Here is a 20,114-nt window from a genome sequence, read left to right as displayed (position 1 = left end):
TGCGGGGGGGGTTGGGGTTTTTTTTTGATGGGGTTTAAAGAGTTTCCGTTTTAAAAGAAGAGGCGGAAGTAGGGACCGTCTTTGCCCTCTTAATCCGTTTTCAACGCCCCCTGGAGCCGGGCTTGGCCTTTTCCCCATCTAAGACGGCCCCGCGTGGGGCCATGACGACGAGCGGCCACGCGGTGGCAGCCGCTGCCCGGAAACGCGCAAATGGCGGCGGTGTGACGTCAGGCGGGGGCCTGGCCGCTCTGCCCGCCCGCCCTCCAGGGGGCGCTGTGGCCGCCCGCTTCCCGCCCGTCACGTGGGGCGGGGCGGCGCGCGGAGGATGCTGAGCCGCCTGCAGGAGCTGCGCAAGGAGGAGGAGACGCTGCTGCGGGTGAAGGCGGCGCTGCACGAGCAGCTCACGCGCCTCAAGGTCGGGGGGGAGCGGGCGGCTGCGGAGCGCGGCCGGGGGCAGCGGCAGGGCCGGGCCCGTCCGCCCTTGCCTTCCCGCCCGGGGAGCACCGGGCCGCCGCTCTGAGGGGGCGGCTGCTCCGCGGCGGCCTCCGCCGGTTCCAGGCCCTGCGCTGCCACCGCTTCACGAAACCGACGCGAAGCCGAACGCGGCCCGCCCTCGGTGCCCGGCCCAGGCGGCGGTCTGCTGCTGGGCGCTGAAGCCGGAGCGGTGAAACGGTGACCGAAAAGCTTTGCTGTTACTGCTGTTGATGACTCAAAAATAATTTAATTAAATATTTAATACTTTAAATAGACTCCAGGAAATAGTTGCTGCAGAGGCCTCTGTGTTCCCTCGTTTGCAGGTGGAGGAGCTGGCGCTGCAGTCCCTGATCAGGTCCAGAGAGGAGAAGGTTACGGTCTCGTCAGCGGCTGCAGAGGAGCCTCACGAAGTAAGGGAACGCGGGCTGCCCCGTGACGGGGTGCGGAGAGCAGAGCCGCATCGATTTGAGTGGCTGTAGGTGTTTCTGTGGGTGCTTTTCGTCTGGGCTTCTTAATGTTGACCTTGTTTATGCTGCTCATTGACTGAAAGGCCCAGGAGTTGCACTCGATGATCCTCGTGGGTCCCTTCTCTGATTCTACGAGGTGCAAAATCTGGTTTATTGGTGGTTTCAAGGGTTTCACCTTTTCCCACCCCTGAAAGCAGCACCTTTTTCCCAGGGAGGTTGGGAAATACCCGCTTTATACTGGCGTAGCTTCAGTTTGCCATTTATTAAGCATCGTGTCTAATGCTCTTAACTGTGACGCGCTGGTGTAGCCAGCTGATGGTAGGGGTGGAGGTGCAGGTGTCCTCTGATTTTTTTACTTAGCCTGAACTTGTTAAAACTCTTCTATGGAGAACTGGTGCTGGTCACTGTGACGGGCTCGTGCAGCCAACAGATCTAGTACCAGATTTCTAAAAGAGGCTGCGACTGCACAGCTTTAGTAGTGATTTGGGAAGTATTCGGTATCGCTGCTGGTCTTGATAATTAGCAAGATAAACTCTCTTATTGTGGCAGACTCTTGGGCAGATGGACAACGAGGCTGCTATCAATCAAACTGAATTACACCTAAGTCTTCAAGATCATGAAGAGGAGGAGGAGGAAGAAGAGGAATCTGATTCGTGAGAAAAAAAAAATCAGAGATGGTTTTTAATACAGACTCAGGAATTTCTTCTCCAGTCATATAAAATTCACCAACTGATTTTCATTTTGTCTTGTGTATGGATATGACCTGTATGATACGCAAGACTTGGAGTCTAGGGAGGTTACACTTGAACACATGACTGTCACAAGCTGGGCACATCTTGACTTAGATGTTAAAAGAATGAAAATTTGCTGCGCAAATATGTAGCATAATCTGTTACGCATTTAAAACCTAATGTAGTTTACCACATCTTTACGTGTGAATGGGAGAAGTCATTAATCAAGTCAGACTAATTTAACACATACGTTAAAAGCAATAATTTGTCTGTTCTTATTTCCTGATGCTGACAAATAAAACCAGGCCATGGAGGCTGGTTGCTGAACCAATGATTATATTATAACCTCATTTGCTTAAACTGGGAATTTTAAGATCAGCAGTGAGAAAAGACGCGCCAGGCTTGTCTCCAGGCTTTCAGCTGCTATGTCCTCAGTTACGCGGAAAACTGGACGTACGCTCCCTGTAAACGAGGTAGAGGTGTAGGTGTTCTTGCATTGGGAGAAGCAGGCGCTGCACTGCCGACCTAATCCTTAGCGCGGTAACGAGGTGGCCTCTCTTTGTACCTGCTGGTGCTCTTCTGAAGTACTGTCACTCTGACTGCAACGGTGAAGTATTTTCTACTTCTTGCTCGTTCAGAGTAGCAGCCAATTAGCCTTTTATTTGTCCGCAAATCGTACAGTAACAATTGGTCTGTGTTACCCGTAATAAGGAACTAATATTTTTAAATTAGTGTTATTTTCTTTTTCCCTCTCAGTAACTTCATAAATCAATGCAAGTCCACCTTCTGCTTTCAAGTGAGCTTCGAGGAGGAGTACGAGGAGTTTTAGTTAGTTATAAAATGGAAAGTGATGTGAAGTCCCCTCCACAATTTCTTTAACGGTACAGTAACAGGCTAGTGCTGCTCTTACCACTAGACAATATGTTCTTTCTCCTTGTGGCGTGCAGACACCATGTGGTCCAGCTGGTTATTTTATCAATTCTTGAAGACATGTTTTAAAGCACAGAAACCCAGACTCTGTTAAACTGATTAAAAACAGACAATAAAAGTAGTATGTTAACTCAGCCACTTTGTCAACTGTCTTGCTAGAAAAATAGTCCGTTATATCCAGGGTTGCTCGTTGCACAACTGGTACCTAAAGGTGCTGGTGCTGCCTCTGGCATTGCTCAGAGAAAACAGCATAAATAGTCTTCTGAAGTTTGCTTTTAAGAGCAGCAAAGGAACTTGGAAAAGTGTCCTGGGTGTGCTCAGGACACACGATGCAACCTCCAGTATGTTCCTGCCACTGCTGGAGGAGAGATTGTTTATTTGGCTCGTATTTGGTTTGTAGCGATAGCAACTGAATGTTGGAATGTAAATGCAGCTTCAGCCTGTACTTGGAAGACTAATAGCTTTTTGAGAATCCTGGATGTCTTCATGAAGGAGCGTAGAACATGAGTGCAGAAGATTTAACAAAGCTTTCCCAAGACTCACAGGTAAAAAAAACCCAGAAGCCTGAGCTGAAAACATTACAGCTTGGAGTATCAAATAATTCTTTGGAAGTATGTGTGTGAAGAGCTGGTTTGTGAGGAGCTCAGGCGCCAGCCTCTTCTTTCTTTGCAAGGCTGGGGTGCTTCACTTCGCTCCTTGTCTCTGTCTTACAGCAGGAGCACTTGCCGCCTTTGCTTTCTCCACATTCTGGAGCAGTTGCTCCTGGGTTTCACCTCCAAAGGGCAATTTTGACTGTTGAAAAATGTTATTTGTTCCCAGTATGTTTCAAAGTAGTTTTTGTGGATATACTTTACATTTGTTCTTCCTGCTACCATTTTCTGAATGAGTCCCTTGCTTGCTTTTGGATTAAAATAGACCAGTTTTATTGCACGTTGCAATAAAGTACTTCACCTCACATGTCTTACGACCTAACTGTGCTTGCATTGTTCAAATTATTGCCGTCAGTGGAGCAAACACATAAAATGGGATTTAAATCTCTAAAAACTTGCCGTTCACATACTGCATTTCTTTTACCAAAAAGTACTGTTGGTTTTCTCTGTGTGTGTATAATTCACATATAAAGCTCAAGACAGATTTTAAATTAAACACTACCCAGCCTTGTCACTACTACCAGCAGCCACAGTCAAGTGAAGACAAGCTGAAGGAAGCCGTGGAGGTGTCAGCGAGTCATTTCCTGCTGCTGCTGGGCCGAGGGCTGTTCTGGCCCTCTCTTCGGTACTCAGTACTGTTGGCCAAGTGGAAGTTCATGTCTAGAATGATTTGGATTCCTTTCAGGAAGAAGCTTCAGCCATTTCCGTGTCCGAAACATCCTTTTTCAAGGAGATAAACTTTTTATAGCACTGCTCAGCGTGGCTGTTCAAGAGAGCAAGACTTCGTGCTGAGGACACGCAGCTGTACCCACTTCTCCCCGTTCTGTTGTACACCAACAGCAGCTGACAGAAGCTGAACTTTCCAAGAAAAATAAGCTGAAGAAATCAGGGTACTACAATCACTCCCGGTTAATGACAGGCGCAGGCAGGCAGGCCTTCCCTCTGCTGGAGTGGGGCACAGCACGAAACGGAGCATCGAGCGCTGTACAAGTCATGTCAGCGCTGCACAGACACCACCTCTGCCGTCAGACTTCCCTCAGCCATTCCACAGAAACCTGGTGAACAGGATCTTACCGCACTGCAGTGGCAACTGTCTCGAGCCCCGTTTCACTCATTGTCATTTTAAGTACGCAAGCTCGTACCTCGTGGAAGTAAGGATGTTGTATGGTTGTAGAAAAATATCTAGAAAAGGGGTGTGTAACTCAGCAATGACTTCAGATTATGGCTTTGGTTAAGTTTTTGAGTTTAAAAAAAAAAGCTTCAAGAAGTTACTTGGTAATATATTTATTAAGAGAATCCATCGCTAAACATCTGAGAGAATAAAACAATAGAGGATCTTCATACACTTTAGACACTAACACAGTTGTCATGAATTTTTAGGTTAAAAGAAAGCAAATTGCCTGATCTTTGTCTTGATTCTGTAGGACACTTCCAAGAACTAACTTTTAAAAATCAATTAGAAAGACATACATCACTAAATCCAAGTATGATGATATGCTTTAAAAATAAATATAGAAATATGAACAAGTCTACAAGTAGAATATTGCCCTGTACATTCCAAGAAACGCAGAGCTCTTGCTTTCTTTACCTGGAAGGAGAGATCTCCAAACAACAGCGAAATTGGAACCGTTAGGCCTAACTTTCAGAGACAGTTTGGCAGCAGCAAAAGCATGCTCAACAGATGCAGTTTTGGAGCATCCCTAACCCTTTTCGCATGGGAGATTAGGTAAGCGTGATCGAAGTACCAACAGTTTACAAAGAATCCTGATAAAGTTCAAACAAGCTGGGGGTAAACACCCCCACTGATATTTTCATCAAGAAAACATATCCATAATCACTTAAAGTCAGCAAGCACTGTAACTTAAACATCTTAACGTTTTGGTCAGTAGACGAACGTAATCCAATACGATACCAATTAGTTTATGACAAAATTTAAAACCATTTGGCACATGCTATAAAGACATTCTTCCTTAAGAGGTGAAATACATGTTTGAACAGGTACAAGCTGAGGAAATAGGACCAAAATAGCATTGTTGTTAACAGATGTACAGTACGGGATTTGCTCTTCCATATTCAGACTCCAGCAGCATGCGTGGGCGTGCTCGGTTGGTTAAGGCCTATGGTTGAACAAAGCCACCCCGCAAAATCCACCTCCTCCGCTTCAGATCTCTTAATGAAAGCATGGATCTGAGCAGAGAAGAAGAAGAATAGTATTCAGACACTCAAACCATTAAATAATAATTTTGAATAACATGAAATACAATAAATCCAGTTTACTCTCACTATTCAAGCTAGCTATAACATTTGGCAACCCACATGAAGTGACCAGGAGAGCTTTTCTGCAGGATTACCAAAATAACCAGCATATGAAACGTACACATTGCGAAGTATTCCAGAGGAATACTGCCTACGCCGTGCCTACTGCGGAATACTTACTCCGCAGTATGCGATAAGGATGTGACTCAGCCACTTGAGATAATACTCTGGAAAATATCTGCCTGGGCATAGAAAGGCATTTTGTAATAGAAAGAGCCTGACTGGATTTTGCAGCCTTATTGTACAACAGGATCAGGGCAGGGAAAACTTGATTTTCTGCAGTAGAACTTCAGTCCTACCATTACACTTAAGGCCATGAAAAGATCCACTGAAACTGATAAGGCATTTTTTTCCTGCATGAAATAACAAGATTTTCTTGCGTCTAGTAGTTCGACGTATTTTGCAAGGCAAAGCTGATGGAAAAAGGCAAGTTTTGTGTTTCACAGAAGATGGTAAAAGTGTATCTAACTAGTCCGTAAGGTATGTAGAATTTTGTTCTTTCTTCCTCTTAAAAGTAATAATCTACATACTTTATTAGTGACTAATAAACCCAAGGGAGAGAGAGAATTCTTTTGCTAATTAATTTAATAGCATTAGGTCATATAGTCATTGTAATTATCAAATGACAGACTCCAAACCCCACCAGTTCTGGGCTCCTTGACAGTCCCTGTTTTACGAGTGTGTGAAAGCCTGAGGCCCCTCGATCTCTGGATCAGAAAAGCAGCCTCCCCTCAAACTGTTTGAGCTGCTTGTGTCAGGGGCCACAAACTACACGCTAGGCCATATGCTCTGATCCCGATCTCGGGTCAGCTGAGGAACCCAGCCTGCAGGGAAGCGTTCAAGTTAAGGACTTTCACTTACCATCAGCTGCTTCAGATCTGCTCTCTCAGCAGGATTTTTAATTAAACTAGGAAAACAGAAAGTGTTACACGAGTTACACACTATTATCTTTTAAAATAAAGATTAAGTGATATCATGTTGGTGTAGCGCTTTGGTCCCAAGAAGATACCACTCTAGATAAAAGCCTTAGGTAATGTAGTGCCTCTCAAACACAGATCTGGGTCTGTAAGCAATTCCCTTCTGTAGGTTTCGCAGGGATAGTTTCAGGTATGACATCCTGAGTTGTCTGATACTGTTCAGTGGGGGCAGGAGGGAGTGTCTATAGCCAAGCTGGAGAGATCAAATTCTCATTTAAACAAACACTCAACAATATGAGCCGCTTTATCCCTCAAGTTTCTTTTACCCAAGTCTTTTCAAGCTCAGTATCAAGTACAGCTATTGTGTTACTGTTCTTCCTTTTGGAAACAGTAAACAAATATATATAGCTTTTAATAAATAAACTTAACTTTTCAAACTGTAATGAACTGCCTCCCTTAGCACTGAATATACTGGTTCAGTGCAGGTGTCACTGAAGTGCAAGTGGAAAAGTAAAGAGATGGGAGAATGGCGAATGACTGATGGGATAAAGATGTCAGTTCAGTGAAGCACTCGGAAACAAAAAAGCATCTGGAGCCTGCAAGACTTCTGCATCAGATGGAACAGTCCCTGCAGAAGGCTGCAAGGTTACCCTTAAAAGAAGGATCCTCCTTTAGAAGTGTGTTGTATGATCAGAGTCCGTAAGTACTATGGCATCTTCAGTGCTGAGGAAGTACTCAGTAAGAAATGTTAAGTTGCACACAGAAGCAGAGATTGTATCTTAAAGAAGGGAACATCGCTCAGCTTCGGGGTTCTCTTTGGATGCATGTGCTGTCAAGCTGGTGCCTGTAAAATGAGCTTTAGGCACATTAACAGTTGGAGAAAAAGGATTATGCTAATTGAAATTACTCCGCATTTGCCATGACCTACAAGGAGGGACTCTAATTGCCAAGTTATTGACACAGTAAGACAGCGGGGCTGATCCCCAAGGTGTCCCTTTGCAACTTAGCCATAGAGAAAATACTCACCATTTGTTAACAAAATCTTGAAATTCCGAACCAAACACACCATTGGGCAGTTTTGGAGGTGGCTAAAATAAATCAATCAATCAATCAATCAGCAGTCATTCAGCATAACTAATACATGATGATGCACAACCTACCCAGAGATCTACCAATTCTATGTCCTGTATCTGGGCACAGCTGTAAAGCCCTAGCACTACCCAGGCCTTCCTTCAAAGCTGAGCTCTGAAACAAATATCAGGCAGACTTCAGCTTCCATGCATATGAATAAAGGATGTGCTGTCATATGATTTGTAAAAGTAAAGGTGCTGAGCTTATTACTGACTAATTTTGGTTATTACTCTCACAGCTGCTGGATTTTAGATGTTTCAGTAACAAATCAGACCAGAGAGTTTCTATGGTGTGGGGTGTTTTTTGTTGTGCCTTTTTTTTTTTCTCCTAGACACACACCTGAATGGGGTTAACACAGCCTTCAGCTGTCATTAAAAAAGGCTCAGAGCAGCTGGCAGTAATTAGCACTGTGTTATTCTCCTCACTACTAATCTCCGGTTTGGGGAAGGGAAGATGCCCTGCACATCATTAGTCCCATAATCCCTTTGATCTAAATAGTCTCTCCCAGGGAATGAGTTTGTTCAGGTTCTGAATTCAAAAAGAATTCTTATAAAGAAAGAAGAGGCACTAAATAAATCTGTATATTGTCTTGTTCTCCATGACATTTGCTATAGGATCAGAGTCAAGTTTTCGTTCTTACACCATGGGTCCTGCAAGCATGTTGACTTGGGTTACTTGTATGTACAGAGTTGAGACGTGGCCTGCTTTCGGTTACTCGCCGATGTGCAGACTTTGTTGGATGCAGCAGCTCATGCTGAAGCTTGCTTGTGCTACAGCAGAGGTGGCAGAAGATAATCTTGCCAAATTCCCAACTACTGCAGCTTTTCAGCTTAAGCTGACCTCCTCAGGGATGCTACAAGAGCAGGACCGTCGTACTTTAAGTAATCCAATGCCAACTCGATTCCAAGAGTTAGTGCTGTCATATTCATGTGTTATATAATATGCAAAATAGGTTTGTAATGCAAGAGGGGAATTGTGCGTGCAGACGAGGAACAGAAGCAGTTTGTCAGTACATGTACAGTACCATAAGCAATGCTAGTCTTTGCAGGGACCCAGGCACCAACTGTGCTTTTTAAATAGGTGTGTCAGACACACTTTTTTGTAATTCATTCACCTGGAACCATTTTACGTTATCCAGCTGTTACAAATGACAGCTAACATGCTTTTTTTTTGTTTGGAAGGACACAAGCAGTGGAGTCATGTGAGTTTCAGTAGCGCTTGTGAAATACTGGAAACAGACTATCAATTCTAAAATACCAATCTCTATTAACTAGCCTTGTAGCTTAGCTATTTGAAAGATACAGTATTATAAATGAGGTCATTCATAAGACTAAAACAAATTGAATAAACAGTTTTGTATATGCTTGATCATGTTTGCTATTAACTGTCCCAAAATGTTGGGCGATCCAGGCTAGAAAACCCCTACACCTACTTAAATGATGCAGAGAAATGAACTAAAATTTTCCTGGGAATAATTTAAAAATCAAGCCAATACACATAACAAGGATGTGTCTCATACTGCAGCAATAAAAGACCAGAAGACCCAGCTTATCCTAACACTAACCCCACACCCCCTCAAATTCTGGAATGCTTTAAAAATTTACAATTGTACTAGTACGTGTGCAAATAGTTGATTACCTCATTGACGATGTAATCAAGAAGTTCAAAGATTGCCATTGGGGGTCTGCTGTCTGGTCCATAGGCTAAGAAGAAATTGTAGAAGTGGAAAAATACAGTGTTACTCTCCTCCCGTGGTAGAGGTGTTTTAAGAAGCCAACAGTCATACACTCCATTCTTACATGGCATCCAGCAGATTTATAGGAAAAAAAATGAAACAGCAACAGGGTAATACTTTCATGCAAGTAGACACTGTTTTCAGGTCTGATCCAAACCATTAACTTCACTGGGAATCGTCCTACTGTACTTTGATCAGCATTGCATCCTAGAGAGATGAACCCTATTGACAGAATGGGATCTTAATGGTGCTCACGAACAGCTCAATTATCAACAAAAGGATCTCTGGTCCTTGATTCCCAAACTCTGATACCTCCTCATAGTGAGACTGAGCCAGGTGCCCAACACAATCCTGATTTTTTGAAAGTTTAAAGCCACACTATGCGGACCAGTACGAGGTAAGGAAGACCTTTAAAGTGACAGAGAAGGGTATTAGAAAATAATTTAACAGATGGTTGTAACTTACAGCTCACTGGTCGACCAGGTGTTCTTTGCCTGGGCGAGGTCTCGGTGACTGGAGAATCTCCCTCTACTGGGCAGCCAAACATTAATTCAAGCTCCTTAGAGTCAGGGGGAGGAATCGGGTATCTGCCAATAGCCATTTCTACCAGTGACAACCCCATACTCCATATATCCGATTGCACTGAATAGTGAGTTCCCTGTAATCTTTCCGGCTACAAAAAAAAAAAAAAAAAAAAAAAAAAAAAAAAGAGAAGGGAAAAAAAGAAGGGAAAAAAATTGCATTCTGCAATAGCCTGGATAAAATGAAGGCTGAAACCCCAACTTATTAGTATGATATGTTCCAGTGAGTAACTTACTGATCTTCTTCTTTAAATATCTCATCTGGGGTTCCAGAAGTTTCAAAAACATTGCATACCACCACTGCAAAAAACTTTCAGACTCTTTAAAAATGATGCTATTATGTTGCTGGTTTACAACTTTAACCTAATATCTAAACATTGCAACTATTAATAATGATCGGATAATTAAAGAACAAGAAAGCAAAACTAGTATGAGCAACTGAAGATTCACCTCGTTTCCCTGAGAAGCTGTTCTGGGTTTTCTGCTTTGGGAAGGAGAGGGAAGGTGGCTTTATTGATTCTATATGGGTTCAAAAGTGACTCGGTGCTCTAGGAATAATCTTGTGGTTCGGGACACTTCGCAGCTGATACCATTCGGATAGCTCCCTATAGCAGAAATGCATTTATACTAGGACTATTATATACATGCATACTGCAGTTTTAGATCCATATTCAAATAGTTTCTAAATAAACTGTTGAGCTCTACAATCCATTGAAATGATAAGAAAGCATAACATACAAATTGAATGATGAAGCATTATGCAGGACACAGACCCTTCCTGGAGGTATAATGATTGAAAAATATATATAAGATAGGAAGACAGACGTGTTCTGCCAGCTGAACCACTTGCACATTATGGCCTGACAAACAAAAATGCAATAGGCTTAAATTTTTCCTCAGGAAAAAACAAGCTAGAAAGGGACAAACACAAGTTCTGGATAGATTATATACACATGTTCATGTAAGTATTACAAAAACATATGCAGGTAAGACAACAGACTCAGCTAAAATATATTTTGTGTTGTTTTCAGGAGACTCGAACACTGGAAAGATATTTAGGTATGGGATTTTTTTGGTCAGCTGAATGATGATTAAAACCATATCTGGATATCCCAGTCGCACTGCTCCAAAGATCCTCAGTTCTGATTAGTGTACCCATCTTCTGTTTCTGCCTAAAGAACTAAAACATAGGATTAGTCCTGAACTAACTCCTTTTGCTTAGTTTTTGCACTTGCTTTATCAGTACTATGTTAAATGCTAAAGATGGTTTCTGCAATTTTTAATAGATCGATCTACACCCTTGGATCCATTTTTACTAAGACTTCCCAAAGAAAGCGTTCACTTTGCTTTTCTGTTTTCTTTTTAAAAATCAAGCTCATATTTTATAAAAACAGCGCGGATTCTTGCCCGATTATATGCATATTTTGGAAAAAATTATTTGAAACTTATTCTCATAGAATATAAGAATGCGGCATTACTGTAAAGTCTCTTCCCTTGCCATAATGGGTGACAGTTTTGTTAAATTAGTTTTGTAGTGTTTACTGAGACTATATTTGACCTTTCTCCAGTGTCCCACCTCAGCTAGTTCCAAAGCCATCTGGATAAACCACACAATTGCTGGATAAAGAGGGATAAAGATGCCCAAAACCAAAGATACACAGTAGATTCTCATTAAAAAAATATAAAGGAATATAAAGGAATAAAAATATAAAAATATAAAAAATATAAAGGAATATAAAGGAAGAAGCGAGTGGATGAGAAAAAGCAGGAAACACACACAGTAATAGTTATAAAAAAAAAAAATTAAAATCTAGAAAACACATTCAGGTTAAGCACTGTTGATTGCACACACCTTCATTTGGTAGAACAGGACGTTGTTTGGCATGTAACAATTCTCTAGCTGTTATTTGAAAAAGTATGCTAAGGAAGATACTGCAAGAAAAGCTACTTCAGAGACTATGAAAAAGAATAAGAAAATCATCATCATGGCTTGGTCCGTGACATACCGTGACAGAGAGCAAAGCTAAGTCTCAGTCTGGTAGAAACAATAAATTAGGAAAACTGAAGGTAGACAGCACTTTGCTCTCATTCCTTCTACTAGAAGAAAAAGGGAAAGCCAGTAGTATGTCAAGGGCCCAGAAGAGATGGAGCTGGGAATTTTTTTTTGCTAATTAGCAATGGCCCCTAGATGTATGTGGGTACATAAGCCATGGTTTTATTTCAAGTATGTTACCAATACTAAATGACAAAAAAAGAGAATACTGTCTTTGATATTGAAATGCAGGTCCCATGCTGAGCAGAAGCAGCATTATTATGCTTTTTTCCTTTAAATTTAAGCCCACGCAGTTTCAAACCTACAGCAGAATCTCTGAACACTCTGACTGTACGAGGTGATTGTTTGTATGCTGAACAAGGTGAGTGCATTAGAATAAAGAGATCTGTTATTTCCATTAACTGTGACTTTCACATAAAGCAGAGTTTCTCTGAAGAGAAGTTTCAAGGTATTTGTCATACACGGGAACAAAGAACACCCTGTAAGTAGTCTCAGATTAGCTGCCGTGGCCTTGTCCACGCTAGCCACTCCTGTGCTTTCTCTTGTTGCTGCAGCCGTGTTGGGTTCCCGGGAGCAGTCACAACAGGATCGCTAGTGAGGCAGCAGCTTGCCTACTTAAGTGACTGCAGCAAAATGCTGGAGTGGAAAGAGAACTGTGCTTAATAAGGAAAGCAAAGTATAAATACTGGGCTTTTTTGGAGACACATGTACACAAAACCCAAATGCATTAGCTGACTGGATTCTGCAACGTAGATGCAATTGCATCTCTTTTGTAGTGTTACAAAATATTCCAAGTTGCTTGGCTTCTCTTGCAACAGTGCTTTCCCCCCCCATACACAATCTGATATGATACTGGAATATTCCTGGAATGCAGGAAGCACTGAACTATGAACAGCAGTAGTAACGGCAATAGTTGGTTTCTTGTTTGATTACTGGCATTGTGATAACTCTACCATAATGTACAGTAAACTCAAAGCTATAAAATCTGTACTTACAGACATGTAGGAGCGTGTGCCAACAAACGAGTTTGCCATAGAATCTATCAGTTGTCCACTGACACCAAAATCACAAAGCTTGATTTCACCTCTAGAGTTTACCAAAATGTTAGATGGTTTAACATCTGGAAAAAAATGAATGGATGATTTATATTTATAATAGATAAAATGGGAAATCTGACAATGAAAGTAACATGAAAGGTGAGAATTACCGCATGTCTCCCTTTGTTTCCCTTCTAACTCTGACACAATTCTATCCCTTCTCTGGGAACACTCAAGAGATTCGGTTCCCTACCCAGGCCCTTTCACAGGCTCTCTATTTAAATAGAGATAAACGAAAAGAAATTTTTTAAATTACAAGTGCAAAAAGGCTGTTAGTTTTAAGTTTCGATTTCACCCTGTTTCTTGGCTTTCAAATATTAAGTCTGGGCATCTACATCCTCCTTGCAATGACTAACATTTGAGATAAGTTTGAAAGTGTATGTCAGCATAATGATGTTCTTTTGCCTAGAAATAATCAATAAAGAGGCCCTACATATTTATTTTACAAAGGTCAGTGAACTACAGCAGCCACACCATCATCCATAACTTTGTCTTTGTATGCACATAAGCAAAAATCATCCCATAGCAAAACATTTCGTGCAGTGTGTTCTTGCTGTTCTGGGTTTTGTCTGGGTTTTTTTTTTGAGGGAGAGTGTGGCCTTGTTGTTTTGGTTTGGTTGTTGTTTGTTTTTTTTTTTTAAAAGCTCTGAAAAAAATAATTATCCTATTATTGAAATGCTGCATTTAAAATACTTTGGGATTGTTTATCTGCCATAGAATCCCTCCATGATTTTGAATTCATCACTTTTTCTAAATGGAAATTTGATAAGGGTCACTGGTAGCTAAGCAACTAATAACAGCTATTTGTGAACGCAAAGGCACAGAGAACAATTGCTTAGTATTTCTTTTATAGCTGTAAGAAGTTTGGTTGGTTTGTTTTTTTTTTACCGTATCTTGCTGCTTAGCTGGTCATCACCAATGCATTATCGAGATAAGTAATCAACAGCTCACATTTGCAAAGTAATGCTACAGAGAAAAGGGTACTCTAAATTGGTTTTGAAGAAAGCGATCAGCTCAGCCTATCAGAATTTCACTTAGACTCTGCTATTCCAGAGCAGATCCCGAAGTCTAGAGTCTGTAGCGTATTTTCATTTGCTTTTCACTTTTAAACACAAACATATTCCAGGTAGCATTCATTTCAGTAACTGAGGAACTGACCTTAGTTTGTGATGTCAACGGGATGTCACTGGAAAGATGATACTAATGTGACTCCTCATCACTAGAAAAAAGATCTCCATGCAAAAGGTTATGCCTCACTGAACAAGATCCATGGAGATCGGAAATGAAGACAAAACTGTATTTTAGCTGTTTCTCCCCCCAACCCCGCTTTTAAAGAACAAAAAAACCCGCTTGAATGAAGTTATCTACTTTTGGAACTTGTGGCTACATTTTCTGGTTCCTGACACCACCTTTCTAGGTAACTGAAACCGTCCAGGCACACTGGAAACAGTGTTTTGTGATGATTCGGGTATACACAAGTTCTTCTAGGCTCAGCTACAGGACAGCGAGCCTACAGCTCGTCCACTTTATTTGGAGGGAGCATCAGCCCGTAGGAAATCAACAGAGTGATCTAACACGAACTACTCCCTGGTCTTAACACAGAGACAGTCGTGCCTGTGTACATCTTCCTTCTACCACAAAGAAGAAGATCCCAGCTGCTTTTGCCAGGTACAGCCTTCCTCCTTATGGAGGGGGAAGAATATGGGCACGTATTTTGTGTGCACTACTTTTAATTCCCCATCCCTAGGAAAGTAACTGGCTTATAAACATTGCTCTCATCAATAGATTTTCCTCCTGTAAGCACGGCAGAGGTACTGGGCAGTTTGTGGAGCGTTTACCAGCCAGGAAACAATGTTATGCACTGGATAACTTGATGCAGGGCTTCAGCAAGAGAGATTTTAGAGGCCTTCTGGGCAGACAGCCGAACCTTCTGCAAGTTCTACCTCCTTCGTGGAAGTTTCGACTACTTGTAGAGACCTCACCACAAGTACACTTCACAATGAAAAGGAAGAATCCAGTCTAGGAGCTTGACCTATCAGTTTAAAATTCCAGCAGGAAAAAAACAGAAAAACCAAGCAGATGGCGGTGCAGTAAAGCGGGCGGCAGAGATTAGAGATTCCCAGCTACACAGGAATCTGCACCTAAAGTTCTGTTCAAAAGCAAGGTGGGAAAACCAATGTTTGCAAAATACGCTGGAAGCACTGCAGAGCCTGAACAAATTACAGATATGGCCTTTAGATTTGTACTGCTTATCTCTACACATCTACTAGTTCAATTCAGAACAAAGACATAAATCCTCGCTTATCTCTACGGCTCACGAATACTTCATGTTCATAATTAAATGGCAAAAAATAACATTAGCATTCCACTGTCAGTGAACCAAACGACGTTCTCTTTATAAGCATCTTACATGCTCTAGAATCCACCTGGTCTTCTGAAGACTTAACTTTTACCTTCGGTGTTTCTCTAGCTGTAATCCCACACTGTACCTTTCTTAGAGTAGCACAGCAAACCGTGACTCCTCACTGGAGTTTTATATAAAGCTTCTCTTTCCCCGAGCGCTTTCCTTCTCCTCGTGAGGTGCCCAGTGCGATCAGAGCGTGATGTTTGGAAGGCTGCTGTCTTTCCAGCCTCTAAATGCAGCACACTATGCTATTTTAACTCCAGAGTGTCTGAGCACTTAAGCAGTTTCTCTGGAAACCAGAGATCTGTATTGCCAAATGGAATAGGAATGCCAAGGCATCCTTCAAAAGGTATACCGTAACTTGCAAGAAACGGACAAATCTAGAATGGAAGACCAAGTGTGCTACGTAAAGTGAAGTATTTAAGTTTTAAAGAAAGTGAAAGGACATTTCATATATCACCCCAGACAACCCAGAAACAGAGCTGTGCAATTCTAGAGAAGTCAGTCCAGAGGGATGGATACATGACACTGAAAAGGGAGCTAGTTAATACAAAAGAAGTTTCCAGGATTTACAAGATGTCTCGTAATCTCTGAGATGTATGCCTCCTTCGCCTGAGCCCTGCTCTCCCCCACAGGCACAAACCTAGCTCCTTCTGAAAGAAAGGTGGCCCTGGACATTATCATAACACCATCAGGCAAGAATTTCTTTTGCACAGAAGTTACTGAGTAGCCAGACACTTGAGAACATATTTGTCTTGCAGCACACTATTGGTATCTTCCAATCGATTTCAATTTCCCAAGGCAGGATCTCATGGGAATACTGCAGGAGCTGACAGCCTAGAACAGAGCATTGACAGCATCCCTGCTATGTGGTACCTCCTACTCTGGAGCTGCTGGCGGCAACTGGAGCTCAGATTCTTACAAAGCACTTTTATGCAAGAGGAGACTTTCCAGAGAGAATTACACTCCAGACTGTGCTCAAAAACAACTAAAGTTATGTTCTCATTATATAAATAATATAATAAATCTCATATTTATAGGATTTTTATTCATCCAGAGACAAAACACAGCAAAAAAAAAAAAAAAAAAGCTTGTGTGTCTTAACCTGCAGCAATGTAATTTGTAATTAGTTACAGGACATTTCTTTCCTTGTCATTTAGCACCTTCTGGTACTAACCACAAAGGTAAATAGGACTGTAGAAGCAGCATTTTCTATAACATTTCCTGTTACAGATACCTTTTATTTAACAGAATAGGAGATATTATGAAAATATCTACCATAGTCACGCTCCTTGCCCCTTCCTTTTCTGTGCCTGCTTTGTATCCCACCAGTTAGTCTTTCAGAAGTTTTGCAATTTCTATCGTGTCTTTTCAGAGAGGACCAAAACAAAGCATGGCAGCCCAGGTGAGCTAACAGTCTATAAAAAGACTGTTCTTTCCATTTCTTCCTTAATAAGTCCTAACGACTTCTTCCTTGAGGTGTCTGTAATGACAAGTGAGTACTTTTCCTCAGACGTCACAGTTAGTCCAGGATACATCTGTGCGTGGAAGCAGTTTAAGCTGAACCTCAGGTTGAGCAGCTACCATATTGAATTTGGTGTTTTGCAGTCCTTTATGACTGTCATTACTTCTTGATCAATCCAAGCAAATGTGTCACTGACAAGTTGCTGATTTTTTATTCTTTTCTTTCAGATCAGCATTATTATTTCTCCAACAGCGGCCTTTTGCATTCAGAATGCTGCGTGTTAGCTTCTGCCGATCATTACGGAAAAATTGTTAACATCTTACAGAATCCTTACCCTGGAGGACGCTCCTGTGGATTTTTGCCCTATGGCGATATTGCAAGTCCTTTGTTTTACTGGCCCACAATAGTGCCAAAATCTCATTTGCACTAACCATCCTCAGCTGCCATCAACTACAGCAACATACCACTCTCTACCCAAAGAGAAGACTCAGTCTCTTATCTTAAAAATAGTACTTCGATGAGGTTGCGTAGCCCGAGAACAACAGATCCTCATAAACTGCTCTGTATGCACTTAGTCTATTGAACAGTTCATTAGAACACTAAAAGCTAGACAAATAAAGCATTACCTGAAGCTCCTGACAACTTGATTTAAACTGATTTTTCTTCCCCAGATTCATATACAGTCCAACAAAAACAGTGACAAAAAAACACTTGATTGATAACATCTACATTAATGGGTGAGACTAGTCAAGAAATCAAAAAACAAGCTGGATACCTACGAGTTTCAAAGGAGGGATCCCATACACAGATTCCTCTCCCTTCCTCCCCAGTCTTATTTTGTAGCATTATATTGCATTAAAAAAAATCCCCAACCAAAAATACGAGAATGGTGTGTTTATTTGCTGGGTAGGCAATACAGCTGTTGTGACATGAAACAGCTTCTTTTTTTAACTAAAAAGATGTAAGCTCACATTTTGCATCTTACTGTTAGAAGATGTTTTATAGCATCATACTTCTGCTTTTCCTGGCAATCTCAATGGCCAGGTAATATATTACAAACTTGCTGATACTGCCATGTCACACACACAGTAATGGAATAAATTCCTCCCTGAAAATGAGTTATCACAAGCCTTGCTCTCTTTAGATTTAAGAACAAATTTTTTTGGCCTTATCTTTCTATGTACTCATGTTTAGTGAGGACATCTATTCATTTTTAAGTCTCCCACTCTCGCCACAACACAAACCCAAAAAACCTTATTAAACCAAGCCCACCAATTGCACCCATTTTTCCCCAGGGACAGGATGAGTGAGAACAAACAGTACGTGTCAGATGTCGGTCACGCTATGTCGGTGCAGTGCTAGATAATCCCTGAGCGCAAACTACAGAGGCTAGAGAAAGCAAACCACAAAAGTCTCCAATCATTATAGCTGTGTCACCAAAATAACGCTGACCCAGTTATACCAGGAGAAATGTGCTTTTACTAATACTATTTATTTCAGCTGGGATTCAAGAAAGAGGCAGTCTGGAAAAGCATAACTTTGCCAGAAAAAGCTTCACCTGCACTACAAGGGTTTTCCCAGTAGAACATATTGCCATTCTTGCACTACAGACCTGGCTTCATCTTGGCTTCATTAGGTAGCATCCTTAACCCAGGGCCACATGACTCCAGGAGTTCTTAACACATAAGAAATTTAAAAGCCTGAGAAAGAAGGTAAAGTTATGATGTAAGAGGCTTTTTCTTTGCCTTTTTTTTTTTTTAATTACAAAAAGGCCAAGCATCTAATATGTCAAATAGCAGGGAAGTCAGTACATTTAGAATGGTACCCTCACATTTTGAAGCCATGTTTAACATTCAGACATGCATTACCTAAGCATGTTCTGACAACACTAAACTCTACTGACACCATTTCAGTCTACATACTTTTCATGCATTACATTTTTTCCACTTGCCAGTCCCTCCTTAGGAACAGAGTACCACACAACAGTGCAGCCAGTATGCAGCTGAGCATCAGTCAACCTCCAGAAGAGAACTTCACGCTGCAGGACAGCATCTTGCTCATAAATGTGACGTGCAGAAAGCTGAACCAGGGCCCTCCTCAACTAAGATGCTAAGCTGTAACAGCTCAGTCTAGTGTGCCAGCTTATACGTGAGGTCCAACTCACATATGGATGTCTACAAGTAATGCACAAAGGGCAACCTGTAAAACACACAGGCTGGTGGACAGTATCAAAGATAGGAGCCAGCAAGTTTGGCTCCACATGTCAAGAGATGGAGACATTGTTCTCGCTGTTTTTCCTTTTAGCTGCTAGCACTAGCTATGATCAACTCCCAAAATATCATTTTGGCTCCCACTTTATCAGACATCACACATTTCAATGAGAGTTTCTGCAAAAAGTGTATAAGGTCACGTATTCCTGATGTTGGCCGAGCACACAGCATGAAAACCGAGCTGAAAAAAATAAAAATCACAATTTGTACATGGAATTTTACACCGCAGGGCACATTCAATCCAGTAACATTGGAAGCAATGTCGAAGAGGAACTTTTGTTGGTCCATGCTCTTAAAGCGTAATCTCCGATGTAGGCAATACTGTGAGGTTAAGCTGCACTTAAACAAGATCAGAAGGGCTTTATTTTGGATTTATCAGATTTATAGATTGTAAAGCTGAAAAGAAAAAAAAAATTTAAAAATTGCTGTCTCAGCAGCCAGCTGAGCAAGATCAACCTAAAAAAACCTCCAAGCAACCAATCTCGTAACAAACCAGTGCTGTGGCTGAATTGAAAACTGCAAGATACAACAGTCGCTCTTCCAGTGTGCCCTAAAAGTAAGATGATCTCTTTCCCAGGAGTCTCCCTTATGCTCTGTTCAGAAACAAATGACTTTGCAGCTACCATGAGAAACCTTTACAGAGGCTCCCTCCAGTCTTCTTTCTCCAGAAGGGAGCTATATTTGATTGTTAAAAAAAAAAAAAAAATAACACACAAAAAGAAAAACCACCCCAAAAAACCCTACACCAACAGAAATGTGTAATAAACACAGTCTACTTCATTTGTAAGGTGATTCGACAACAGATTGTATCAACTAGGATTGCTAATTACTCTTTTTGGTCCAGCCAACAAATGTAAACTCAGACACATATTAGCGTCTGATGAAGATATTTT

General features: G+C 41.5%; 2 protein-coding genes across 4 annotated transcripts in view; one reads left to right on the top strand and one right to left on the bottom strand.

The window, feature by feature from the left end:
- The first annotated feature begins 273 nt into the window (after positions 1–273).
- Positions 274–19,927, top strand: SNAPC5 (small nuclear RNA activating complex polypeptide 5). 2 transcript variants are annotated; one of them, XM_087745532.1, is made up of 3 exons: positions 274–415; positions 798–949; positions 17,179–19,927. In XM_087745532.1, exons 1-3 carry the CDS (start codon positions 326–328, stop codon positions 17,264–17,266), a joined length of 330 nt encoding a protein of 109 aa, XP_087601658.1. In that variant the 5' UTR covers positions 274–325; the 3' UTR covers positions 17,267–19,927. The 2 variants fall into 2 exon arrangements, with proteins under 2 accessions (XP_087601658.1, XP_009468294.1); XM_009470019.2 differs by lacking the exon at positions 17,179–19,927 and adding an exon at positions 1,491–2,736 and having other exon boundaries at positions 798–884.
- MAP2K1 (mitogen-activated protein kinase kinase 1) overlaps positions 4,521–20,114 on the bottom strand; it is a 40,901-nt gene continuing 25,307 nt past the window's right edge. For both annotated transcript variants that reach the window (XM_087745529.1, XM_087745530.1), the window contains exons 6-11: positions 12,981–13,105; positions 9,817–10,024; positions 9,255–9,319; positions 7,512–7,573; positions 6,430–6,475; positions 4,521–5,439 (exon numbers count right to left, since the gene is read on the bottom strand). In XM_087745529.1, the coding sequence (XP_087601655.1) occupies positions 5,326–5,439; positions 6,430–6,475; positions 7,512–7,573; positions 9,255–9,319; positions 9,817–10,024; positions 12,981–13,105 (620 nt within the window). In that variant the 3' untranslated portion in view covers positions 4,521–5,325. The remainder of the gene's footprint in view (positions 5,440–6,429; positions 6,476–7,511; positions 7,574–9,254; positions 9,320–9,816; positions 10,025–12,980; positions 13,106–20,114) is intronic.

This window comes from Nipponia nippon, unplaced genomic scaffold (genome assembly GCF_047370975.1).
Source record: "Nipponia nippon isolate SJK-2023a ecotype South Korea unplaced genomic scaffold, ASM4737097v1 scaffold_9, whole genome shotgun sequence".
Lineage (NCBI taxonomy): Eukaryota > Metazoa > Chordata > Aves > Pelecaniformes > Threskiornithidae > Nipponia > Nipponia nippon.
This window is presented reverse-complemented; position numbering and strand designations above follow the sequence as displayed.

Bases quoted from the DNA above. Each gene is read 5' to 3' on its own strand.
- SNAPC5 (XM_087745532.1), top strand. From the start codon at position 326: ATGCTGAGCCGCCTGCAGGAGCTGCGCAAGGAGGAGGAGACGCTGCTG. The intron at 416-797 runs GTCGGGGGGGAG...CCTCGTTTGCAG, and splicing joins AGCAGCTCACGCGCCTCAAG to GTGGAGGAGCTGGCGCTGCA. The intron at 950-17,178 runs GTAGGTGTTTCT...CTTTTCTTTCAG, and splicing joins CCGCATCGATTTGAGTGGCT to ATCAGCATTATTATTTCTCC.